A 27,432-nucleotide genomic window follows, 5' to 3' on the forward strand; every position below is an offset into this window, starting at 1 on the left:
GAGCTTACAATGAACCCACAAGAGAAAGGCAGACTGTAGAGGTGACAGGAGTCATGAAGCATAACGCAAAGATAACAGAAAACAAAAATAATTCACCAGTCTTGATCACTGTCTGCAAGGTCATTTAAAATTACTACTGTAATCAAAATAATTTCATCAAGCTAAGAGGTACCTAAGTCCATTTATTATAATTAGGAATTTTAATGGGGATATAATTCCATCTAATTAAAATGGGTGAATTATAACGGGGATACTAAAACCAAAAAAAATATTAATATGCCTAAAATGTTTATTTTCTGTGTGAACTAATATCATCAGCAAGTTGTCACGGTGAAACCTGGCTTTAATTAATATATTCTATGTTGTTGTTTTTATCTTAATTGAAATATTTTGCATTTGAAAACATGAATGGCTGAAATGGTTTATATAGCACTGGTAATATATAAACAGATACAGAAACAGAAAATACTCCATATCCTATTAATGTGCATTTATATATCATCAAGAGATTAATAAGATTAATTAGATATTTTTTCTGTGTGTGGTTGTGTGTGTCTGTGCGTATATTTGTAGACACTTTCTACGTTGTTGTAGATTACTCAATCACAGCTGCTAGGAAGCCATGACGTATCAGTCATATATTAAAATATAAAAATGCAGGTTTTCAGTCATGTATTTCTGATGAGAGAGGAACATCTCAGACAGATTATTTTGTGCTATTTTAAAGTGCTCTGATTGAAATTTCCAACTATAAAGAACAAAGGACAATACATTAAACAATTTTTTATTAAGAATGCATGAAACTCTTTTGTACTTCTAGTAAACTATATTTCTTCAGACTTTTCATCATCCTGCCTTCTAGACGCCATCTGCATCTTTATGCAGCTTTTCCTTCATAGGCTGTTTTTTCTGTGCATATATGAATACTTAGAGGATCTAATTGACTATCTTTTTATCTGTGCTAACTGTATTTTAAAATATTTGTATGTAGAGAGTGACTGATTGAAAATGTAAAATGAAAATTTCACTTTACACACCTTTACATAATCACTGGATTTGATCACCTGCAGAACCAAAAGCTCCTTGGATTCCTCATCTTAATAACCTACACATGCTCCTATGGTACAGCGCGCTTAGCATCAATCCTGTGTATTATTTTGGCCCCAGCAGACATTGTTACAAACACCGATGTATATATTAATCTGTAATCTAGCTGTTATTGACATAATGTTTCTCTTCCTAGCTACCCAGCACAGCCATGATCTCAGTGCTGCTGGCTGGGAGTAAAACTATTTCATACTTCTCTTGTACTCTCAAGTATGTTCTTTTATCATCTTGGTGATATTCACGATTTGTATGAAATACAGCATTAATGGCAATAGATCGACTCTCATTGCTATCAAGGCTTCCATTAAGATACCACAACATTGCACTTTAACAAATTCACGAACATGTCTGCTTATTTTCTTTCCTGGCTCTTTGGTTTTGCTGTTGCCATAGGTTATATAGCATCATTGGTAGACAGTGTTCCATATGTCGCCAGCCTGTCATTAAATATGTGTTCTGTGATCATCCTTCCCTTATCAGAGCTGCTTGTGTTGATCCTGAACCATATTTTTGTACCTGTAATTATTGGTATGTGGTTGTTGTGGGACAGTTTCCTTTTATTGTATGTACCTATGCTGTCCTGGCCTGCAGTGACTTCAAACTCTCCAACAACTCAAGCAAAAAAACAAATGATCAGCACCTGCTCCAGTCACCTCATTGTCTTATTTAGTTTTTTATGCACCAAAGCTGGTCTCTATTTTACTAACTCGAATAGGAGTTGTGCTCCAATTTAACCGGCGAAAGGAAATGCAGTTTTGATTGTAGCCTCTCTAATTCCTCCTTAATAAACCCCACTGTTTACTGCACAGAACTAAAGAGATCAGGGAAACGAATAGCAGATGTGTTTTTGCACAAGAAAATAGTACCACATCATTTAAAGGTAATTTGAAGTTGCTTTATTGTCTTAATTCTGGTTGTGTTTTATGTTGCTTTTCTGATGTCTGTGATGCTCCTGCTCATATTGCAGAAACTACAAGCCAAAGCATAGACAGAGAGTTCAATTTAAGCAAAAGAAAATAGGAACAATATTTGGAGCTCTGCATATTTTTACATTAACTGAATTAGCAGAAATGTGAAATGTTAAACAAAAGTCCTTCTATACATTGACAAAACCTACCTGTGAAATATAACTGTTTGTAGATGTACTGTGTATTTAATCTCTGTATGTGAAATTTGAATCATACTGTGTATGTGAAGCATAACTAATATTAATCATATAAAATTAAAATTAAGCCTGTTGTCCCTCAGGCCAAACAATAACATCAGTTACTGATTCTATTAAAACATTTGTGCACTGGGATCTTAAGCATGTTCTGCTCAGCTAATAATGGATCATTAAGAGGACCCTTGTGTACGGTGAAAGCATTGTGGCTCTGTCTCTGTCAGTTATGGAAATAAACTGAAAAAAAGCTAAAATATATCTCTACAGAACTAAATGGAAATTACTTTTAAGGTAAGAGGAGGTAGCCAGCTTGAAACTTAAATGTTCAAAGCTTCTAGTGACATTTGCTACTAGTTATATTACCTGGCTAAAATAGACATACCTGTACAAAAACAGTCTAATGCTGCTTTATATCACACAATGGTATTTTGTTCAGATTCTTTTATTATCATTATCATAACTCTAACTGGTTTGTAGTGCAAATAGCTGTTATTCTTCCTTGTTATTACCTATAGTGGATAATGAATCACAAGTCTAACACATGCACTGAAAATAACTTACTTCTGCACTGCAAAGACATAGGGTGCTATATGAGAAATATCACACAAGTAGCCATGAAATATTGCTTTATGTTCAGCTGCAGGCATAAGATCATTAGGCCAAATGAATGCCATGGGTAATCACAGCCATGATAATATACAGCTTTATTTGATTACCAGTCAGTAAACACATGCTTGGGGCAGACCAGTTTAAACTGATCTGTTGTAATGCGCTTGCAACTTCTTCTATATCTTGTGCATGCAAATATAAGCGCCTCACACACTCTTAATGCACAGCACTCAGGTAAAAGAAACTTAAACTTTACCAAAAAAATGGCTTGACTATGCATTTTTTCCTTCATTCAACTGTCTGCACCTTCCGTTTTAAAGGCATTTTATTTTTCTAACCCTGGTCTTGCTCCATTAGGCAGAAAAAGCTGAGTTCAACAGATTGACCATGATTGATTTATAATGGTCATTCTTAGATTATGATGTTTTTGCTTCAAACAAAGAATAGAATTAGTATAAAATTTTAATGAAAGGTCAAACTGAAAATATTTGTACATGCATTGTGTATAATAAAGCAATTCAACATAAAATACTATATGTTGATCCCCATTGCCAGCAGTTACTGATTCTATTAAAACATTTGTGTAATGAGATCTGAAAACACTACAGGGAATATTGTTAGCTCAGCTATTACCTGAACATTAAGAAGTCCCTTGTGTATATTAATAAGCTGGTATATACATTACTAATTACAGAGATTTTACCGTAAACCATAATCTCATTCACTAGGAATCTACTATTTTTGAGTGGTTAACAATATAACAATCATTTAACATTCATGATTAGATATTTGATTTGAAGTTAAAATTATGCATTAAACTAAAGAGTATTACACAAAGAATGAGACAAAATCTATCTCTTTATCCTTGTGGACTAATTACCCTATCTCCCTCATGTCCACTTAAATATTAAGTTAAGGCATTGCAAAATTGTCAGATATTTTTTGTCAGATGTATGTTTTTTTAACCATACACTATACTTGAGAGACTTTCTAAGTTTACTCAGTCAAGGCTGCTAGGAAACCATGACGTATTCTGTCACTAGTAAAATATAAATGTCAGGACTTCAGTCATACGCTTATCTGGATGGGAGGAACATCTCAGACAGTTTATGCTTTTTAAAGTACTCTGACTGGAAGTAAGGAAGAAAAGAAGAAAAGGACAAATTATAGCTTTTTTCCATCCTTAAGAATGCAGGAAACCCTTTTTGTATTTCTGATAAAACTATATTTGACCTTTCAGAGTTTTCTATCACCTTGCAGTTACAGACTCTGTCTGCATCTTTCTTCCATTTTCTTTCATAGGAGCTTTTTGCTCATGTGTATATGAGTACATTGAGGCTCTAATTGACTTCACATCATCTGTACTAAATGTGTTTTAAAATATTGAAAATGGCAAATGAAAATTATACTGTGAATAATGTAGATGGCTTTATAATCACTGGATTTGATCACTTGTCAAACCAAAAGCTCCTCGGAGTCCTCGCCTTAATAACCTACATGCTTATATTGCTTGGAAATGGCATCAATCTGTTTATCATCTTGACTGACCGACATTTACACAAACCTATGTACATATTAATCTGTAATCTAGCTGTTGTTGACATAATGTTCTCTTCTACCTGCAGCACAACCATGATCTCAGTGCTGCTGGCTGAGATTAAAACTGTTTCATACTACTCTTGTATCTCAAGAACATACTTCTATCATCTTGGTGATTTCACAGAGTGCATGGCTCTGACATTAATGGCAATAGATCGACTTATTGCAATCAGGCTTCCTTTGAGATACCACAGCATTGTAACAAATTCACTGACATTTCTGCTCATTTCTTTGACCTGGCTGGCTGGTTTTGCTGTTCTAGGTTATGTGATATCAATAGTAGACAGTGTCCCATACTGTCAGCCTGTCATTAGATATGTGTTTTGTGAATATGCTTCTATGATCAGAGCTTCCTGTGTTAATCCTGAACCATATTTTTTCATACCTGTTATAATAAGTCTGTGGCCAATGTGTGGACAGTTTCCTTTTATAATGTGTACCTTCATGTTGTCCTGGCATATAGTGTGACTAAACTCTCTAACAACTCAAGCAAAAGCAAATGATCAACACTTGCTTGAGTCACCTCATTGTTCTGCTCAGTTTTTATGCACCAAAGCTGGTCTCTGAATGCTAACCTCGAATAGGTGTTGTGCTAAATTTAACAGAGCGAAATGCAATTCTGATTTTAGCTTCTCTAGTTTCTCCATTAATAAACCCTGCTGTTTACTGCACCAGAACTAAAGAGATCAGAACACGTTTAGCAAATGTTTTTTGCACAAAAAATAGTACCAAATAATTTGAAGTCAATTTCAAAAGCTGTATCATCTTAATTCTGAATGTATTGATTGTTTTCATAATGCTTTTATGCTTTTGTTCATGTTCTAAAATATAATACAAACATATGTATGCTAATGTTGAATTAATTGTTTTCAAATGAAGTTAAAGAAATTAGGAAAATATTTGGTTATTTTGCTTATTTTTTAAATTTTCAAAAAGTATTGGTAGAAATTGATTGTATATTAAATCTTTGTATGTGAAGGTCATACATGAATAAAGATTTAAAAAAAAAATAATTATAATACCTATATAATAATTTAAATATTAATCATATTTAAACCAAAATTATTGTCCCTTAATTCCAACCATAATATTGTATCTTTATTTTATCTGTATAATGGTACATTTTTATTGATAGCCTCACCCATATTTTTCTAATAACAGCATAGCTGTAAAAATACCTATATATAATTACATCTGTAATTACTTTTATAATTGTTGACCAATCCCAATGACCAATTGTTGACACCTTAACTCAACTTAACATACTCATTAACATACCCTTAACATACCCACAAAACCTGTCACTAAACTTGTTTTGCAAAACTGAAAATTGTTTTGCAAACACAATATGAACACAAACACGTACATTGCAATTATATTTCCATGCAAGTATATAGTAGTTAAGACTCACCTAATATATAAGTGCTATTGCACTTATACAAAATATTATCACACCTCAATAACATTGAGCTTAAATTTTCCTTAAAATTTCTTAAACATCTCAAGCCTCCATTGCTAATTCCAAAAACATTATTTTAAAGCTGGTTACATAAGCTTACACCACTGATGATATATAATAATGCAGTCTAAGGCAGTTATTGGACAGAGTAGGTGAGAGATTAAGGCTGTCGGTGAGCCAGCGATCAGGAAGGATACAGGAATTAGGCCAGGAACCAATACTAGATGAAACATGTAAGTGAGCAACAATGCTGAGAGACGAGCATGTCAGAGCAAGTGAAACTCAGTATGTATCCTCACCAAAGGCCCGTAAGCCAGAACATTGGGCTGTTTGGGCAGGGCCCAGGGGAGCAATGCTCAGAGTGGAGTAAGCCTGCACTTCAAGGAGCAAGTGTCCACCACCCAATGAGGCCACCTCAATTGGAATCTGCACCTCCAGGGCAGTGCTTGCAGGTTTACCACCTGATCTCAAAAAGGAGTGGTGGGAACCTTGGGCACATAACTAGTCCGGGGTCTCAAGATAATGTGAGAGCTAGTGGGACCAAAGGCAAGATTTGTTCACTGAGAATGCATGCAAAGTCCCCCATCCTCTTGATGGAAGTGAGCACAATCAGGAATGAAATATTGTAGTCTTGAGGAGTACTCAATCGTTAGGACCTCCTCAACATCGATGATGAGGATCTGTAGGCCTGTCCTCGGCGGGCCCCCGGGCAACATAATTTTGAATGTGGCGACATTCTTGGGACTGAGCTTATGCCATGGTAGGTGGAGACGAAGGTCTCAGGTGGAAAGCCACACCCACTGCCCCAGGGCATAGCTTGGATTCGGCCAGCAATGTTGACATAGTGTTGGACAACTTTCTGTAGATGGGGGTGCGCACTGTCCCAAACTTGTTCGCTCAGCTGCAGCTAGTCATTCACGGATGGGAGATCAGTGGGTTCAGTGTACTTAAAAGGTGTCATGCCTGAGGCAGGATTTGGACAGAATTCTGTGCATATTCCTCCCAAAAAGAAATGAACTCCACCCGTGGGTTGGCAATGACAGCATGAGCAGAGGAAGTGGAAGCGGTCCTGATTCAGATTTTCTGTCTGACCACTGGACTGTGGATGGTAGCCTGATTTGAGGCTAATGTTTACATTGAGGCTCTGGAAGACGTTTGACCACACTCAAGAAGTGAATTGGGGCCCCCTATTGGACACAATGTTATTGGGCAGTCCGTAGAGCCTGAAGACGTGTTCACACAGCAATTTAGCAGTCTCTAGGGCGTTGGACAGTTTGGGGAGCGGGATGAGTTTGCAGGCCTTGAGAAGCGGTCAACCACAGAGAGGATGCTAGTGTTCCTCCAAGAGTTGGATAGATCCGTAACAAAATCCAGCACGATGTGTGACCAGGGATGGCAAGGAAGAGGCAGAGGCTGAAAGAGGGCCAGCTGGTAGTTGATGAGGCGCTTTGGTAGTTTGCCACAAGGCACAATTGTGGATGAATCTGATGACATCAGTATGTATCAGTATGGTGTCTGGGCTACAGACAAGGCTGCTGGATTGGAACCTGAGAATTACTGAAGCTCCTTGAGTGACTAGGGTTGTGGCCAATCCAGGAGAGTAGGCCACCAGAACAGATTTTGGACTAACTGCTGGGTGGCCACAACGCCGGGATGCCCAGAGCGAGGGTCTTGAAAGGGTCTTGGTTCCTATGGGGGTCTCTCATTTCTCTGATTGCCAAGAGAGGGCTTCTGCCTCAGAATTCTTAGAGGCAAGCCTGTAGGTGACTGCGAATTGGAATCATGTAAAAATCATCCCATTGAGCTTGGTGAGGATTAAGTCTCTTGGCAGATCACAGATATTCCAGGTTTTTATGGTCCATCAGAACTGTGAAAGGGATGCGCTGACCCCTCAAGTCAGTGCTGCCACTCCAGACCAGTTTCAAGACTAGCAGTTCATAGTTCCCCACATTATAGTTCCATTCAACCAAGGATAATTTCCAGAAGGCCAGTATGGCATCTGGGCTCCAGACAAGGCTGCTGGATTGGAACCCCGAGAATTACTGAAGCTCTTTGTGTGACTAGGGTTGTGGCCAATCCAGTACGGCCCTGACTTTCCTCTCGGTATATAAACGGTAATGTCATTCAGTGTTTGCACAGCCTCCACCATCTTTCTATTTCTCAAATAAGAGGCCGGCAAAGTTGAGGGTCAACTAAAACCTTTAGCATGCTCCTCGATATATGCCTTTATGGTCTCAGACTCGGGCTGTGACAACGGGCAGCCACCAGCTCCGTGGCACAATCTGTTAGTCAATGAGGGGTCACTGGGAAGCCTTAGACTTGCTGAATGCCTTCGCGCAGTTCAGAGTACTCAGCTGAGAGAGTCTCCTCCTTGGAGACAATAACTGCTTAGGGGTGATGGTGTGGGCATGACTTTTAGCTGGCAGTGGTCATGGCAATAGCTTTCCCATATTTTATCTGTCCAAGCTTCCATGAGGGATCTGGGGAGTCGTGTGTGCGTAATCAGTGCAGTCCGAGTTTATGGTGTAGAACTGAAGAGTAGACTGTAGAGTGTAGACTGCCCACGTGAAAACCTCAGTTCCTCTGTCACTTCCTTTCATTACCCTCACAAATCCAAATGAGGATCAGGCTATTCCCGATCCAGCACAGAGAAAAAGCAAGCTCTACGCAGCTGTTTCCAGTGCCGCTGGGATGGAAGTTAACAACCTGGTAGTTTATGCATGACCTCTGTACTCTTTGTACTCGATATACTCTCTATACAATATTTGCCCTTCTATTCCAAGATGGACAGTGATTAATGGCACTTCTGCAGCACTGCCCCAAGCAGCAGATAAGTAGCATAGACCCATGTTGTGGGTGGAACAGAAGAAACACAGTTTTGGAAATAGTATTCACTCCATTCTATGATCTCACTGGTATTGGCCAGTTGAATGTTCTAGCAACAAAAATATCTGTCCAATGTCGCTGAATATTGAAAACTGGTATTTTTTTATCATATTACATTATTACTATGACCATAAACGCACTAGGCTGTTGTGCAAATAATTGTACAATTTAATGTGTGTTAATAATTCTTTTAGTTATTTCCTTATAGCTAGTTACGTCCATGTTACAAAATATGGTAGATATATACAATAGGCCCATACATGAATATATTACATAGCTCTCCGGAGCTATGGCATTCAGCAATATTTACTACTGCCCAGAAACACAATAGAAGAAATAATTGATTAGTAATTTCTATAACTGGAAAGACCCTGAATGTTTGGTCTCAGCAACAGTTGCTGTGAAACAATGATGTAACTCTTACACAATGAAAATATAAAAGGCATAACATCACACACAAGTCTCTTGAACAGAATGAGAGGAACATCTTTGATGGTTTATTATATGCAATTCTAATCTACTCAGTTTGGGATTCAAATATTTTAAAAGTCATATATAAAGAAAAATATATATTACATATTTTTATTTTCTTTATACTTCTTTATTTTTCAGAATGATTGAAACTCTTTTTGTACTTCTGTTAAAAATATACTTAAATTTTACAGTTTTCATCATCTGGCTGTTACAGACACTGTTTGCATACTTATGCCATTTTCTTTCATAGGGGTTTTGTCTGTGCATATGTGAGTACATTGAGGCTCTAGTGACGATATCTTTTCATCTGTATCAACTGAATCATTTTAAATATTTGTATCTTTATTTCTAGGAAGTCATTGATTGAAAATGGCAAATGAAAATTACACTTTGAGCAATGTAGACAGCTTTACAATGACTGGATATGATCACCTGCAGAACCAAAAGCTCCTTGGATTCCTCGTCTTATTAGCCTACATGCTTATATTGTTTGGGAACGCCATCAATCTGTGTATCATCTTGTCTAACAGACCTTTACACAAACCAATGTTCATATTAATCTGTAATCTAGCTGTTGTTGACATAATGTTCTCTTCTACCTGCAGCACAACCATGATCTCAATTCTGCTGGCTGAGATTAAAACAGTTTCATACTACTCTTGTATCTCAAGAACATACTTCTATCATCTTGGTGATATTACAGAGTGCATGGCTCTGACATTAATGGCAATAGATCGACTTATTGCAATTAGATTTCCTTTGAGATACCACAGCATTGTAACAAATTCACGAATATTTCTGTTCATTTTTCTAACATGGCTTTTGGTTTCGCTGTTATGGGTTATGTGATATCAATAGTAGATAGTGTCCCCTACTGTCAGCCTGTCATCAAGTATGCATTCTGTAATTATCCTGCCATGATCAGAGCTTCTTGTGTTAATAATGCTGAACCATATTTTTTCACAGTTACAATGATAAGTTTGGGGCCATTGTTTGGACAGTTTCCTTTTATTCTGTGTACCTATGCTGTCCTTGCGTGAGTGTAACTAAACTCTCCAATAACTCAAACAAAAAGCAAATGATCAGCACGTGCTTGAGTCACCTCATTGTCCTGTTCAGTTTTTTGTACCAAAGCTGGTCTCTATTTTCCTACCTCGAGTTATAGTTGGACTAACTTTGACAGAGCTAAATACAATTTTCATTGTGCTCCTCTCTAATTTCTCCTCTAGTAAACCCTACTGTTTACTGCACCAGAACTAAAGAGATCAGGAACCGTTAAAAGATGTATTGTTGCAAAAAAATATTACCAAATCATGTAAAAGTCATTTTCAATAGCTGTATAATTTTAATTCTAATTTTTATGATGTTACTTGTTTTGATAATATGTTTTGATAGTCCTGCTCATTTTAGAAACTTCAAACCAAAGCATAGACATTTGTTTGTTTTCAATTAAAATCAAGTAAAGTATGAAAAATATTTGGATTTCTGCTTGTTTTTTAAATGACAGCATGGCAGAAATCTTAAATGGATAACAAAAAATGTCTTTCTATGCTTTGACAAATAGCCTACCTGTTAAACAGAACTGTATTTAATCAATGTATGTCATGAATCATACTGTGTATGAAAAGCATTAAGAATATTAATTATCATAATAAAACTTAAATTTAAGGATTAGTTCACACAAAAATTAAAGTTCTGTCATCATTTCACTCACCCCTAAATTGTTCCAAACCTGTATGAATTTCTAGAATATTTTGAAAAAGTTTGTAACCAGGCTGTTTTGGGACACCATTGACTCCCACTGTATTTTTTCCTACTTGGAATCAGAAGAGGATATTTTTCAAGAGATATATCGTAAAAAGAAACGGGGCCTGAGCGACATTTTTTTGAACCATATGTAATCAAGGAAGTGTAGATTGAGGTAAGCCAATGTATAAAGAATTACAGTAGTCCAATCAAGAACAGATTAGTGCATGAATCACTATTTCGAGGTCCTTGTTTGAGAGAGGTGTTTTACCTGGCTACTGATCTGAGATTAAAAAGCTACTTTTTAAAACTGTGTTCATGTGCTTATCAAATTGGAGAAGAGGGTCAAAATGACTCCAAGATTCTTTTGCATAATTGTGTAGGTCAGTGGTTTTCAACCTCAGGGCAGCCCTCAGTGGGCCGCAACGGTGTTGCAGGGGCCGCCAGTTATTATCAATAGAAATAATAATAATTGCTAATGTACGTAAAAATGTGTAGTAATAATTAAATATCATAATTAATTAAATAACAAAAATAATAATAAACTGTTACTATGCATTCACCAGGTTACGTTGATTGGTTTAAAAAGCAACCCGCCGATTTAGGCTATTTAACATATTTTTGCTGCATACATGCCAAAACAGATGTAAACATGGATAAATGGTTGACAACGGGATCGCTGAAAAGGGAAAATACTTCATCTACAAGTAAGCAGGACACAAAAAAGACTCAAAATAAACCTAAAAGAAGAAAAATATAGCAGCGCAGTACCTAGCGCTAGGTTTCACATGTGTGGGAGCGGAGAACGAGCAGCTACCGCTCTGTGTTGTATGCTCAGAAGTCCTGTCAAATGAAGCTTTAAACCCGAACAAATTACGAAGGCACTTGGAAACAAAACATAGTGAATATGCGTCCAAGCCAATTGAATTTTTGAGAACAAACTTAAAGAATATCAAAGCAAGAAAAAAACTATTGAATCTGCGCTTCTCTGGAAACGACAACAGTAGAGCCGTTTTACTAAATTTGTACTTGTAGTTAACACATTGCAATTAAAAATGAAAAAGGGTCAGGAAAGCGGATCACGGTCTCAGTTTCCTTTGGGTCTTTTTTTTTTGCTGCTTTCTCTTTATTTCGCTTCAATGGTTTCTCTCCCTTAAATCGCTCGCTCTATATCTGCTCTCGATTTGCGCTTCTCACTCAGAGCTTCTCACTCGAGCCTGACTCTAGTCTTGATTTGTCCAGTGTTCCAGTTCTCTGATGTTTTGACTGCTCGTCTCAACCCTGGTCTCTGCCAGTTCCTTCTGACTGATGGCTCCGATGACGGTCTACGTGCTGCCGACCTCTGAATGGATTAGGTTTTCCCGTTTACTTAAGAATTGTTAACCCGAGTGTCTCAGGGCTTGGTGACCTATTATGCACATTTTCTGGTTATTCAACATTACCCGTTTATTCAATAAAGACAGTTAAAAGTCATGCTTCTGAGTACTCAGTTACTAACCCGACACAAATAACAGGTTCATTTAAATTTTTTTGCTGTGAGTTAAAAAGGTTGGGAACCACTGGTGTAGGTTATTGTTTAGAATGCCTAGCTTTGAGTTGGTAGTAGCAGCAGGGCCTAGTAGAAACAGGACTGAGATTAAAACAGTTTCATACTACTCTTGTATCTCAAGGACATACTTCTATCATCTTGGTGATTTCACAGAGTGCATAGCTCTGACGTTAATGGCAATAGATCGACTTATTATGTTAATCCTGAACCATATTTTTTCATACCTATAATACATCTGTGGCAGTGTGGACAGATTCCTTTTATTATGTATACCTATGTTGTCCTGGCATATAGTGTGACTAAACTCTCCAACAATTTAAACAAAAAGCAAATGATCAACACTTGCTTGAGTCACCTCATTGTTCTGCTCAGTTTTTATGCACCAAAGCTGGTCTCTGGAATGCTAACTCGAATAGGTGTTGTGCTAAATTTAACAGAGCGAAATGCAATTCTGATTTTAGCTTCTCTAGTTTCTCCATTAATAAACCCTGCTGTTTACTGCACCAGAACTAAAGAGATCAGAACACGTCTAGCAAATGTTTTTTTGCACAAAAAAAAAGTAGCAAATAATTTGAAGTCAATTTCGAAGGCTGTATCATCTTAATTTTGATTGTGTTGATTGTTTTGATAATGCTTTTTACGCTTTTGTTCATGTTATAAAATATAAGACAAACATATAGATATGCTAATGTTGAATTAATTGTTTTCAAATTAAGTAAAAGGAATTAGGGGAAAAAATTGAGTTTTGCTTCATTTTTAAATGACAGTATTGGCAGAAATTTGAAATGCTGAAGAAAAATATTTTCTATTAATTTGAAAATAGCCTAAATGTTGAACAGTACTGTTTGTAGATTTATTGTATATTAAATCTTTGTATGAAAAGCTCATACATGAATAAGCATTAATCATATTAAAAATAATACTTATATAATATTTTAAATATTAATCATAATTAAACCAAAATTAAGTCTGCTGTCCCTTAGTTCCAACCATCATATTGTATCAGTACCTTATTATTTTACCTGTATAATGGTACATTTTTTTATTGGTACCCATATTTTTATAATGACAACATAGCCTGGAGTAAATTATTCAGTCCCAATGCAATACAATGGTACAATGCACTTTTTGTGTACATACATGTTCTTACATTGTCCTTACATTTTTAAAAATACCTATATATAATTACATCTGTAATTACTTTTATTTGCAAATACAATACGAACACAGTAAGTACAGTGTACTTATGTTCTAATGCAAGTACATAGTAGTTAAGGCCACCTAATATATAAGTGCAATTATTATCACACCTCAATAACATTGAACATTGTTCTTAAAAAGTTCTTATACATCTCAAGCCTTCATTGCTAATTCCAAAATCATTATTTTAAATCTGGTTATATAAGCTTACACCATTGATAATGCTGTTAATAATGCAGTTATTGGAGAGAGCAGGCGAGAGATTAATTATAGCTGTATGACTGAAGGGTATGTGTGTCAACAATCTGAGAGGGAGAATCTATGGATGTGCAGTGTGATGTTTATAAACAACAGACGACAGCCCAAACAATGGGGCAGCGCACAACTGGAGAATAGGCTGATTGGAGGTGTTCAAGACTCAACCAGCAAACAGCAATGGCTCCAGGAGCAAAAGTTTGGCACAGAGAGTTGTCATTGAAGTACCAGAGCTGGCAGATCAAAGTTGATGAGCCAGCGATCAGGAAGGATACAGGAATTAGACCAGGAACCAATACTAGACAAAACATGTAATTGAGCAGCAATGCTGAGAGACGAGCATGTCAGAGCAAGTGAAACTCAATGCATAACCTTCCCACAGCACCATAAGCCAGAATAGTGGACCCATCAAGGCAGTTTTGTATGAAGCAATCATTGAGGTGGAGCACAATGACTCATTTTGTCATGTGGAACGTTTTAGAAAAGCTAGAAAAAGAAAACACAATAATGTCTGAAGAGGCGGGATGAAAGCTCCATTGTCAGACACAGCTCAAACTACTAGCCTGAACTTCGAGATAACAGAGGTCCCAGTGTTCACCAAGGGAGACAACTGGGAAAAGTGCTGCGGATCCATGGGAAATGGCGCTGCAAGCGGGCAACACACCAGTCTCCTGCAATAACCTGATGTGGAGTAAGGCTTCACTTCAAGGGGGCCAGGCTCACCTTGAGGGTGGTACACCAAGGTGATGGTGTCCACCACCCAATGAAGCCATTTCTTTTTGGAGTCAGCATTCCCCTTCTGCTGTCCCCCAAAGCAGATAAAAAGCTGCTCATATTTTCTGAATCTCCAGGCGCATTCCATGTAAATGCGTAAAGTGTGAATGGGACACAGAAACACATTGGTCGGGTCTGCCATCTCCGGGGCAGTGCTTGCAGGTTTACCACCTGATCTCAAAAAGGAGGGATGGGAACCTTGGGCACATAACTGGTCCAGGGTCTCAAGATAATGTGAGAGTTACTTGGACCAAAGGCAAGATTTGTTGACTGAGAATGCATGCAACGTCCCCCATCCTCTTGATGGAAGTGAGCACAATCAGGAGTGAAATATTGTAGTCTTGAGTCGAGTAACTGGAACCGCTAGACCTCCTCAACGTCGATGATGAAGGTCTGTAGGGCCTGTCCCTCAGCAGGTCCCCTGGGCAGCTCCCCCAGATCACCAGCAGGTTTCGATAGAGAAGCATGAAATGTGGGCAAAATAATTTGTCAGGCAGATGCAAACTAAATGATTATTTGTCTAATAATTTTGAATGGGGCGACATACTAGGGGCTGAGATTATGCCATGGTAGGTGGAGATGAAGGTCTCAGGTGGAAAACCACACCCACTGCCCCAGGGCATAGCCTGAGTTCGGCTGGCAATGTTGATTGGCTTGGTGGACCTAGTGGTAGACAACTTTCTGTAGATGAGTGTGCGCTCTGTCCCAAAATTGTTTGCTCAGCTGCAGCCAGTCAATCACGGATGGGAGATCAGTGGGTTCAGTGTACCTGAAAGGTGTCATACCTGTGGCAGGTTTTAGACAGAAATCTGTGCGTTTTCCTCCCAAAACAGAAATTGGCTCCACTTCGTAGGTTGGCGATGACAGCATGAGCAGACGAAGCAAAAGCGGTCCTCATTCCAATTTTCTGTCTGACCACTGGACTGAGGATGGTAGCCCGATTTGAGGCTGATGTTTACATTGAGGCTCTGAAAGAAGTTTGACCACACTTTCGAGAAGTGAATTGGGGCCCCCTATCGGACACAATGTCATTGGGCAGTCCGTAGAGCCTGATAACATGTTCATACAGCAATTTGGCAGTCTCTAGGGCGTTGGACATCAGCGGGATGAGTTTGCAGGCCTTGAAGAAGCGGGACATTAGCGGGATGAGTTTGCAGGCCTTGAAGAAGCGGTCAACCACAGAGAGGATGGTAGTGTTCCTCCAAGAGTTCGATAGGTCCGTAACAAAATCCAGCGCAATGTGGGACCAGGGATGGCAAGGAAGAGGCAGAGGCTGAAAGAGGCCAGCTGGTAGTTGATGAGGCGTTTTGGTAGTTTGGCACAAGGCACAATATGGCGTCTGGGCTCCAGACAAGGCTGCTGGATTGGAACCCTGAGAATTACTGAAGCTGACTGACTATGTTGTGACTAGGGTTGTGGCCAATCCAGTACGGCCCTGACTTTCCTCTCGTCCCATTGCAACTCCCTCCTGTTCAATGACGTAGCCAAGGAAAGATGTGCTGGTGGGATGGAACTCACACTTTTCCACTTTGGTCAAACGATGGTGTTGGAATGAGGCGTGAGAGAATGGCTCTAATGTGGTCAACGTGGTGCTCAAGAGGTGGATAGCCCTCGCAGCAAAGGAGCACACCCTAGCTCGACCAGAAGGCAGTGCCAGATTAAAAAGACAGACCAGCAGAACCCAAAAGTTTTTAAGACTGTCAGAACGTAGTCCTACTCTAGATAGAGAGTCATACCTGTCAACTCTCCTGTTTTTCCAGGATTCTCCTGTATTTTTTATGTGGTACATCGTCCACCCTATCGACTTCCAGATTTGACAGTCGGCAGAAGTGAGACAAAAGTGTTTATTAAGTTTGAAATAAGGAAATGTATCTTACAAAAACACATGGATTCACTACAGGATGTCTTTATTCACCCCCCCGGAGCAATGTGAGGGACGTCTTCTAACCAGTTAAAATGTAACAGCCACTGTGGAAGGCTTGAAAGATCAAAAACATTGTTTAATATAACATTGACTGGATTGGCTGGAATTATGACATATTGTAATGCTAGGTTGGTGCATTTAGAGAACAATGAGGGTGGGCGTCAGGGGAGCAAGTTATTGAAACATTGCACGCTCAAAAGGGAAGTCTGCACAAATCAAAAAACGTATTTTAAATGCTAAAAAAAATTATTTTTGTGTGCTCAAAATACTTTCTTCTTTGCGATACAAACATTTTATCCACAGAGCTCAATTTGTGCATGTTCAAAGCACACTTTGGTGCTCAAAATATGACCTTTTTGTGGTAGAGATATAATTCCATGCTCATTTTTAAGCTGTGGTAACTGTAATGACCTTTGTAAGAACTAAAATTGTTTGACAAAGTGATTCTGATTGATTATAGAATTCAGCATTATTTGCTATGGCCCACAGCAGATGAAAAATGTCATATTTAGAGTGACAAAATTAGAGGTTAAATTATTATTTTTAGAGAAAATAAGTGCTTTTGCATTTCTATAATTAGAAAGGCATTCTGTTTTTGTCTTAACCACGGTTTGCTATGAAACCATGATGTATCTTTCGCACAACTAGCGTATAAAAGGTCTATAAACATCACACAAAGTCTTTTGAACAGGATGAGAGAAACATCTTCAATATGTAATTCCAATCTACTTTGTTTTCAATTAAAATATTTTTAAAACAAAAACAAGAGGGATTGATTTACATAGCATTTGTATTTTATTTGCAGTATTCTTAATAATGACTGAAACTCTTTTTGTACTACTGTTAAAACTATACTTTAATCTTTACAGTGTTCATCATCTGGCTGTTACAGACATTGTTTGCATCTTTCTGCCATTTTCCTTCATAGGAGCTTTTTTTCTGTGTGCATATGTGAGTACATTGAGACTCTAAGTGACTTTATCTTTCCATCTGTATTAATTGTATTTTTTTTTAAGTTTATGTATCTTTATGTTAAGCAGTAAGTGACTAAAATGGTTAATGAAAATTATACCGTGAAAAATGTAGACAGCTTTATATTTACTGGATTTGATCACCTGCAGAACCAAAAGCTCCTTGGATTCCTCGTCTTATTAGCCTACATGCTCATATTGCTTGGGAACGCCATCAATCTGTGTATCATCTTATCTAATAGAAATTTACATAAACCTATGTTCATATTAATCTGTAATCTTGCTGTTGTTGACATAATGTTCTCTTCTACCTGCAGCACAACCATGATCTCAGTGCTGCTGGCTGAGATTAAAAATGTTTCATACTACTCTTGTATCTCAAGGATGTTCTTCTATCATCTTGGTGATATTACAGAGTGCATGGCTCTGACATTAATGGCAATAGATCGACTTATTGCAATTAGACTTCCTTTGAGATACCACAGCATTGTAACAAATTCACGAATATTTCTGTTCATTTTTCTAACATGGCTTTTTGGTTTCGCTGTTATGGGTTATGTGATATCAATAGTAGATAGTGTCCCCTACTGTCAGCCTGTCATCAAGTATGCATTCTGTAATTATCCTGCCATGATCAGAGCTTCTTGTGTTAATAATTCTGAACCATATTTTTTCACAGTTACAATGATAAGTTTGGGGCCATTGTTTGGACAGTTTCCTTTTATTCTGTGTACCTATGCTGTCCTTGCACGTAGTGTAACTAAACTCTCCAATAACTCAAACAAAAAGCAAATGATCAGCACGTGCTTGAGTCACCTCATTGTCCTGTTCAGTTTTTTTGTACCAAAGATGATCTCTATTTTCCTAACACGATTAATAGTTGGGCTAAATTTGACAGAGCGAAATACAATTTTCATTGTGCCCTCTCTAATTTCTCCTCTAGTAAACCCTACTGTTTACTGCACCAGGACTAAAGAGATCAGGAACCGGTTAAAAGACGTATTGTTACTCAAAAAAATATTACCAAATCATGTAAAGTAATTGTCAGTAGCTCCATAATTTTATTCTGATTTTTATTCTGTTACTGGTTTTGATCAAGTTTTGTAAAACTAAATGTAAAACATGTCTTTCTATGCTTTGATTGAATAGCCTACCTGTTAAACAAGAACTGTTTTTAGAGTATTTAATCAATGTATGTCTTGAATCATACTGTGTATGAAAAGCATTAATAATATTATCATAATAAAAATTAAATTTAAGGAATACTTCACCCAAAAAGGAAAATTCTGTCAACATTTACTCACCCTAAGTTGTTCCAAACCTGTATGAATTTCTGAGGATGATATTTTGAAAAAAAGTCTGTTTTAGTTCACCATTGACTCCCATTGTAGTTTTTTCCTACTTGGAGGTTTAGTCAACTTAACATTAAGTAACTTAAATTGACTATACTAAAAAAATAGGCAGTGAGGTAACAAGTTATTCCAAGGTGAAACAAATTCTTTTTTTTTTTTTTTTTTTTTTAAATGTACAACCAAGCGCCTAGGACATTAACTAGGTTTTGGCCTGTCACCTAGGGGCTACTGCTTGCTCTGCATTAGCTAGCAGAAGGAATTGTCTCAACAGACCCTTGATAGCAATACCCTGTTCAAGTCAATATCACTAAGAATACAAAGGCACAGTAGGGCCCAAAGTAAAACCAGGGCCTGACCAACTCAAAGAAAGGGCACAAAGCAGCAGCACATAACCCCTACAATACCGAATTCTAGAAAGACCACAAAATGTTTGATGTGCGTCCGTACCACAGCATGTATTTTAGAAAGTGCACAGAAAACTTGTCTGCAAACTTACCATAACATGGACTATCGTTAGAGGCCTAGAGACCCCATGTTAGTCGCTCAGTTTATGAGAGGGGTGTGCTCATAGGTGATCCTCTATGGTGAGGGGACCACTGCTGAACTCGACCAACAAGGACAGCAACCTAACAGGGAGACAAGGCACTTTTTATTTATAAAGCACAAATTTAAACACAACTGTAGTTGATCCAAAGTGCTTTATAATATACAAAATCTAAATAAGATAGAAAATAATAACAGACAATAGAAAATTAAATAAAATAAAACAAATTTGAAAATATTTCATTCAAATGCTAAAGAGTATAAATAAGTCTTCAAACTAGATTTAGAAACATCCACAAAAGTAAAAACTCTAATGTTCACAGTGAGACTGTTCCACAGCTCCAGGGCAACTACTAAAAACACTTTATAACTAAAGAACAGATAACAAAAACTGATTGCCTGATCTTAGTGACATAGAGGTTGAAAATGGTCTGAGATCACAGAAATAAGCCGATGCAGAATTGTGCAATGCCTTGTATGCAAAAAGGATCTTAAAATCAAATCTAAATTTTATAGGAGCCAGTGCAATGTGTCAGGTCTTTGGACTTTTTGTTGTTGTTTTGATTGTCCTACATGCTCTGTATGCCCTACTTTTCATTTTAGTTAATTGTCTTAGTGTGTTCACCCATGTCTAGTTAATTTAGTTATTTCCTGTGTGTATTTAAGTTCAAGCGTGTTGTCGTTTATATGTGTGGTTATTTTTTGTCTGCCTGCCTGCCTATTTGTAACGATATTGTTTATTTTGTTTTTGGAAAATGTATGTTTGTAGCATTCTCGCCTAGCACTCCTTCTCGCCAACCACACCCTGACAGAACGTCGGACCTGTAAAAGTTTAATAGCGGCATGTTTTCACCTTTTGTTTTTCATTTTTCCCCTTATGTTTTCTCCATTCGTCAACCCTAATTTCCTCATAGCTCTCTTGGGGGCTACATGGAGGAGTTCATCGAACGACTCGCGATACCCAGACAGCTTTCTCTGCTCAATCTACTTTTATGGAACTCAACCCCATCACATGAGTGAGGCTGTCTGGGGACGTCCCTCGAGAGAGAGCCTAGCCACTTATATTGAGCGAGTGCTGGTGTCGTGCAATTCGTCAGTGACCGCTCCAAATCAAGACAACGCCACCAGCCCCACTCCCGATCCAGAGCCCAGCCCATCACTTCACTGCGACCTACAGCCTGTGCCCATCGATGACGAGGGGTCCAAGTCTGCCGCGACCACAGAGCCATCGCCAGAGAGAGCGACAGAGCCGTGGGGCGCCACGAGATCCGAGTCGACTTCGTCAGACCAGGTGCGCGAGCCAGCAACAGAGCACGCCACGGTGGAGAATGCCTGGTACAGCTAGACCATGGAGTAGAGCTCCGCCCACTGCACCACAGCTAAGGATGAACTGATTATCCACCTAGGGGCTGCTGGATTTACAGGAAGAGCTGGAGGACTGGGATCTGGAGTTCAACCTGGCACCACCCCTGTATCCTGAATGCCCGCTGGTTCCATCCAGCCGTCCTGAGTCCCTGCCTCAAGGGCGCCCCCTAGAGACTGTTCCCCAAGAGCTCCCTCCAGTGCCCACACCACAAGCACTCCCTCCAGTGCCCATGCAGCCAGCACCGCCTCCAGTGTCTACGCTCCAAGTTTTCCCACCCTCCCAACCTTACCATCCGCCGTCGATGTTTCCCACCAGCCCCTGCGTTCATCCTCAGCTCATCATCTGGTACTCACGAAGAGTCTGCCGGTCACCATCACCGTCTTGTGTGAAGGATCCTCGCCTCATCATTCGGCCTCCGAGTCCTGGACTCCACCTCTGCTTGTAGATCCATCAGCTCCCCCTTGGCTCCTAGCTCCTCCTCTCCACCTGTCTGTCGTCGACCATCCGTCACCTCAGGATTCCTCTGCTCCAGCTTAGCCTCGTCTCTCCATCCCTCCGGCCCACCTCAGTCCTCTGTCGCCTGGCTTCGTGGCATCCTTCTCATCCCGTCACCATATCGGGTCGCCTAGGTCCTCCAGCACCTTGGTGTCACCCTGGCCCTTCGGCTCTCCACCTCTGCCACAGTCTCTCCACCACCTGTTCCACCACCATCAGTTGGCCCCATGGATTCGGACGACCATTTCTCCTCCATGGCTCCTCTCTCTCCATCGGCTCCACCGTGGACCATCATGGCTGGGTTCTGGGTCCTCTGGATCTCCTCCTGCTCCGGACTCCTTCTGTGTTTTCCTGGCTCCTCCTCTCCAACTGCACCTCCCTGACTCCATTTGCCTACCCCTCCTGGGGGCCCGCCCACCACCAGAGCATCCTCCCAAGATCCGTTATCCCCATTCTAAGTTTTGTGTTTTTGTTACTTTAGGTGCGAGGACGTAGTTTCCGGGAGGAGGGAGTAATGTCACATTTTTGAACTCTTTGTTGTTGTTTTGATTGTCCCACGTGCTCTGTATGCCCTACTTTTTAATTTCAGTTAATTGTCTTAGTGTGTCTACCTGTGTCTAGTTAATTTTGTGATTTCCTGTGTGTATTTAAGTCCAGCGTGTTTGTAATCAGTTTGTCCGACATCGTTGTTCATATGTGTGGTTATTTTCTGTCTGCCTGCCCGCCTGCCTATTTGTAACAATATTGTTTATTTCGTTTTTGGAAGATTAAAAGATTTTTGTTTGTAGCATTCTCGTCTAACGCTCTTTCTCTCGCAAACCACACCCTGACACAATGAGGCAAGGACAGGCCTAATAACTCAGACTGAGGCAGTCCCTACAACGCAAACTGGGAACGAGAGGTGGATAGCCAGCCCTTGCAACGAAGGAGCAGAAGGCAGTGCCAGATTAAAAAAGATTTTTTAGACTGTCAACTACTAGTAGCAGAATGTAGTCCTACTCTAGATAGAGAGCCATACCTGTCTGTTGTTTCGACTGTTCTTGTTTTGAATTGGTAAACTGTTGGAAAAAGTATGAATATCAACTTATCTTGGCACTGTATTTTTTAAAGCAGGGAGTGTTGTGATTGGTTGTAAAATTCAGCCAATCAAAATTTAGCAGCCATGTCTCTGATTGGCTGGAATTATGGCATATTGTAATGCTAGGTTGGTGCATTTAGAGAACAATGAGGGTGAGTGTCAGGGAGAAAGCTAGTGAAACATTGCGTGCACAAAAGGGAAGTCTGCACACCAAAAAATTATTTTAAAAGCAAAATTGATTTTTCTGTGCTCAAAATACTTTCCTCTTTGCGATACTAACATTTTATGCGCAAAGCTCAATTTGTGCATGCTCAAAGCACACTTTTGGCGCTCAAAATATGACCTTTTTTGTTCAAAATTGTGGCAGAGATATAATTCCATGCTCATTTTTAAGCCGTTGTAGGCTGTAAAGACCTTGGAAAAAACTGAAATTGTTTCACAAAGTGATTCTGTTTAATTATAGAATTCAGCATTATTTGCTATGGCCCACAGCAGATGAAAAATGTCAAATTTAGAGTGACAAAATTAGATTAGATATTACTTAAAATATGTAAAATTAGATATTACTTTTGGTAAAATAATTGCTTATGCATTTCTATAATTAGAAAGGTTTTCTGTTTTTGTCTTAACCACGGTTGCTATGAAACCATGATGTATCTTTCACACAACGAAAGTATAAAAGGTGTAACATCACACAAGTTTTTTGAATAGTATGAGAGAAACATCTTCAATGTTTTTTATATGCAATTCCAATCTACTTTGTTTTAAATTAGAATATTTTTAAAACAAAAAGAGAGGGGATTGATTTACCTAACATTTGTATTTTACTTACAGTATTCTTAATAATGACTAAAACTCTTTTTGTACTACTGTTAAAACTATACTTTAATCTTTACAGTTTTCATCATCTGGCTGTTACAGACATTGTTTGCATCTTTCTGCCATTTTCCTTCATAGGAGCTTTTTTTCTGTGCATATGTGAGTACATTGAGACTCTAAGTGACTTTATCTTTTCATCTGTATTAACTTTATTTTTTTAAATGTTTATGTACTTTTATGTTAAGCAGTGAGTGACTAAAAATGGCTATTGAAAATTATACTGTAAAAAAGGTAGACTTTATAATCACTGGATTTGATCACCTGCAGAACCAAAAGCTCCTCGGATTCCTCGTCTTATTAGCCTACATGCTTATATTGCTTGGGAACGGCATCAATTTGTGTATCATCTCGTCTAACAGACATTTACACAAACCTATGTACATATTAATCTGTAATCTTGCTGTTGTTGACATAATGTTCTCTTCTACCTGCAGCACAACCATGATCTCAGTGCTGCTGGCTGAGATAAAAATGTTTCATACTACTCTTGTATCTCAAGGATGTTCTTCTATCATCTTGGTGATATTACAGAGTGCATGGCTCTGACATTAATGGCAATAGATCGACTTATTGCAATTAGACTTCCTTTGAGATACCACAGCATTATAACAAATTCAAGACTTTTTCTGTTCATTTTTCTAACATGGCTTTTTGGTTTCGCTGTTATGGCTTATATGATATCAATAGTAGACAGTGTCCCATACTGTCAGCCTTTCATTAGATATGTGTTTTGTAATTATGCTTCTTTGATCAGAGCTGCTTGTGTTGATCCTGAACCATATTTTTTCATAAGTACAATAATAGGTGTGGGGCCAATATGTGGGCAGTTTCCTTTTATTCTGTGTACCTATGCTGTGCTGGCATATAGTGTGACCAAACTTTCCAATAACTCAAACAAAAAGCAAATGATCAGCACGTGCTTGAGTCACCTCATTGTCCTGTTCAGTTTTTTTGTACCAAAGATGATCTCTATTTTCCTAACACGATTAATAGTTGGGCTAAATTTGACAGAGCGAAATACAATTTTCATTGTACCCTCTCTAATTTCTCCTCTAATAAACCCTGCTGTTTACTGCACCAGAACTAAAGAGATCAGGAACCAATTAAAAGATGTATTTTTGCAAAAAAATAGTACCAAATAATTTAAGATCATTTTCAATAGCTTTATCATCTTAATTCTGATTGTTATTATGTTACTCAATTTGATATGTTTTGTGAAGCTCCTGCTCATGTTAGAAACTACAAGCCAAAGCATAGACATGCTAATGCTGATTTGTTTGTTTACAAATAAAGTCAAATAAAATGTTTGGATCTCTGCTTAGTTTTCACAGTGACAATTATAATGTCAGAAATCTGAAATGTAAAACAAGAAAGTCTTTCTTTGAATTGACAAATAGCCTGCCTGTTTTTAGATGCATTGTGTAAAGTTTTGTATGCCAAGCTTGAATCATACTGTGTATGCAAAGCATTAATAACAATAATTATCATAATAAACATTATTTGTGCACTGTAATCTTACAAACTTCTCTGTTTGGTAATAAGGATTTATTAAGAGGACCCTTGTGTAATGTAAAAGCATTGTGGCTCTGTCCCAGTCAGTATTGGGGAGTTACTAAAAGGTAACTAGCTAAGCTAGTTACAGTTAGCTTCAGCTAAGCTACTCTGCAGCCTACATTGAAATTATTTAAAGGTAAGCCCAAAACTAAAAGTTCAATACTTGTATACAAGTTTATTTTATTACGTACACTTAAGTAAAGTGCAAGTATATTTTAATATACTTTATTTTACAAGTATACAAATATCAGTGTACCAGTAGTCAGGGCCAGAGTGGAATACATTTTCAGCTCAGGAGTTTCATGCATTTGTTGTTTTCTGTATTATGCTTTCTATTTTCACAGCATGACTGTAAGCTTGAGCAAATTTGGGACTGAAGTACCCATTTAAAAATATATATGTAACATACATACACACTCGAAAGTGGCGTTTTTCAGCAATGACCTGCTGTGTAAAAGGAAGCAGACAAGACGACTGTAATATCACACAGAGCAAATTTGTTAACCAATGTCATGTTCCATTTACAAATGTTATGTGACAAATGTAAGCTTTACCTGTCGCGATAACTCACGGCGATGGATTTTGGTGAGAGTGATTCAGTGTCCGTATCAGAACCATGATACATCAGACGTGTGCAGTTTAAACTGTCTAATCATTAATGGCAGGGAAAGCCTCTCATACTCAAGACTGAGCACTTTATATTGCATTAAAGTATGCTCATATGACACCTTGTGTGAGCGTAAAAAACGTTTTGCGACATTTAAGAGTTTTTGCAGATTTTGATGTGTTTCCATTAGGCGTATGTATCAAATTCGGTTTTAATTTGAAGGATAATGGAAACATGGCTAATGATGAGCACAGCATTTTCCAAAAGTGACAGGCAGAAGAAGTTGGTGGCATGCATTTTCTTCTATTTATGGCTGCGTCACCTAAACATTCTTTGGCATAAAGATTACTGCTGTGTGTCTACACTAGCACAAGTGTTATCATATTGATGTCATCATTTTGCAGATTCAAGTTCAACTTAAAAGGGAACCAGGATGTTTAAACAAATAAAAAATATGTAGTATATGTAAATCATGTTATCCATCAAGTTTATACACATTTAGCTTTTTTGATGTCCATGTTGACCGTGTAGCATACAAAAACTATTCTTTTTAAGATGCCTCTCTTTATAAAAGAAAGGTCAACAGAGGTCAAAATATTATTAAGGAGACATAATAATTATTCAGCAGAGATTGTGGATGCATCAGTGCGATACTCTGTCTTAGTATCAGCTGCATTACTGGTCTTAGACGAGACTGATCCAAACATTATAAAGCACCATAAAGTTTTCGTGCCCTATATTTCAAGCAAAGTAAAGTATTATATAGATATAATACACTATGCATCAATATCTCTTCCTTTCATGCTTGAAATGTTTATGTGGAGCGTAGCTCACTGTGACTCCATTTTTCATGCACAGGATGTGCATTTGTGTATGCTTTTACAATATGATGATTAGTATTTAAATTTTCTACAAATATTCAATTTTGATATTTTTTATTTATCTGTGTTTAAAATGTTTTAATTATGGCTACTAGGAAGCTTTGATGCACAGACTATAGCATATAATATTATATCTCTATAATAATTATAAAATAAAGGTAAACATATTATTATTATTATTACGTGATACTATTTATTTACCATCTAGGGAATGTATTTTGTGTGATCTGCTATAACAGTTGACCTTTGACCTTTTTTTGCATCACTCATGTTTGATAATTCTCTCAGGGTTGGTTCCCATCAGTACAATCTTCAGGATATGTCTTGTCTCCAGAGAGCAAATTAAAAACATGTAGCAAATATGTTGACACTCTTCAGAGAAACAAGAGTGACTGTGTTAATAGCATTGTGTTACATGAGGGGCCCTGTTTTAACGATCTAAACACACAATCTAAAGTGCAAGGTGCAGGTGCAATCAGGGCATGTCCAAATGGCAGAATTTGTTGGCAGAAAAGCTGAACACTTTTCAAGATCCTCTGCCTCCTCCATCTTTTAATACTTTGACCGAGCAGGTTCTTCATTTGGCCGAACAATCTGAAAATACGTAACTTTAAAAAATACACTGACTTGTTAAATATACTATAAGTGATGTTTTATTGAAATAATGTTAAGTGGCCAAACTTTCAGTCATCTGCATTGGATGCAGGCTTTCAAATAGCTCTGACTGATGAGTCAGTCTATATATACATATATGTGTGTATATACATACACAAACACACACACACATTTTCTACTAACATGGTCTTTAAATAACAAAAAATACTGCGGCATTGACTTTAGACTTTAGACCAGGTTTGAGTTGGTCTATGGCGCAGTCTATTTTCAGTTCCTCAAAATAGCAAAGAAATCTTTCTCACAACAGATATAATAATCAAACTGTATTAAAAAGAAAGATAGATAAA

General features: G+C 38.0%; 2 protein-coding genes and 4 pseudogenes across 2 annotated transcripts; all 6 read left to right on the forward strand.

Moving 5' to 3' along the window:
• The first annotated feature begins 1,043 nt into the window (after positions 1-1,043).
• Positions 1,044-2,095, forward strand: LOC122331771 (annotated as a pseudogene).
• Positions 2,096-4,267: 2,172 nt separating this feature from the next.
• LOC122331772 lies at positions 4,268-5,213 on the forward strand (annotated as a pseudogene).
• A 4,452-nt stretch (positions 5,214-9,665) lies between these two features.
• Positions 9,666-10,575, forward strand: LOC122331773 (annotated as a pseudogene).
• Positions 10,576-12,623: 2,048 nt separating this feature from the next.
• On the forward strand, positions 12,624-13,195 carry LOC122331774 (olfactory receptor 51V1-like). Its single transcript, XM_043229269.1, is given in 2 exon segments — positions 12,624-12,783; positions 12,786-13,195. Coding segments are annotated over 2 exon segments (570 nt in total).
• A 4,601-nt stretch (positions 13,196-17,796) lies between these two features.
• On the forward strand, positions 17,797-18,756 carry LOC122331848 (olfactory receptor 149-like). The gene has a single exon (XM_043229387.1). It carries the CDS (start codon positions 17,797-17,799, stop codon positions 18,754-18,756), a length of 960 nt encoding a protein of 319 aa, XP_043085322.1.
• Positions 18,757-23,629: 4,873 nt separating this feature from the next.
• On the forward strand, positions 23,630-24,570 carry LOC122331775 (annotated as a pseudogene).
• Positions 24,571-27,432: the final 2,862 nt, after the last annotated feature.

Source organism: Puntigrus tetrazona, unplaced genomic scaffold (genome assembly GCF_018831695.1).
Source record: "Puntigrus tetrazona isolate hp1 unplaced genomic scaffold, ASM1883169v1 S000000002, whole genome shotgun sequence".
In the NCBI taxonomy this organism is placed as follows: Eukaryota; Metazoa; Chordata; class Actinopteri; order Cypriniformes; family Cyprinidae; genus Puntigrus; species Puntigrus tetrazona.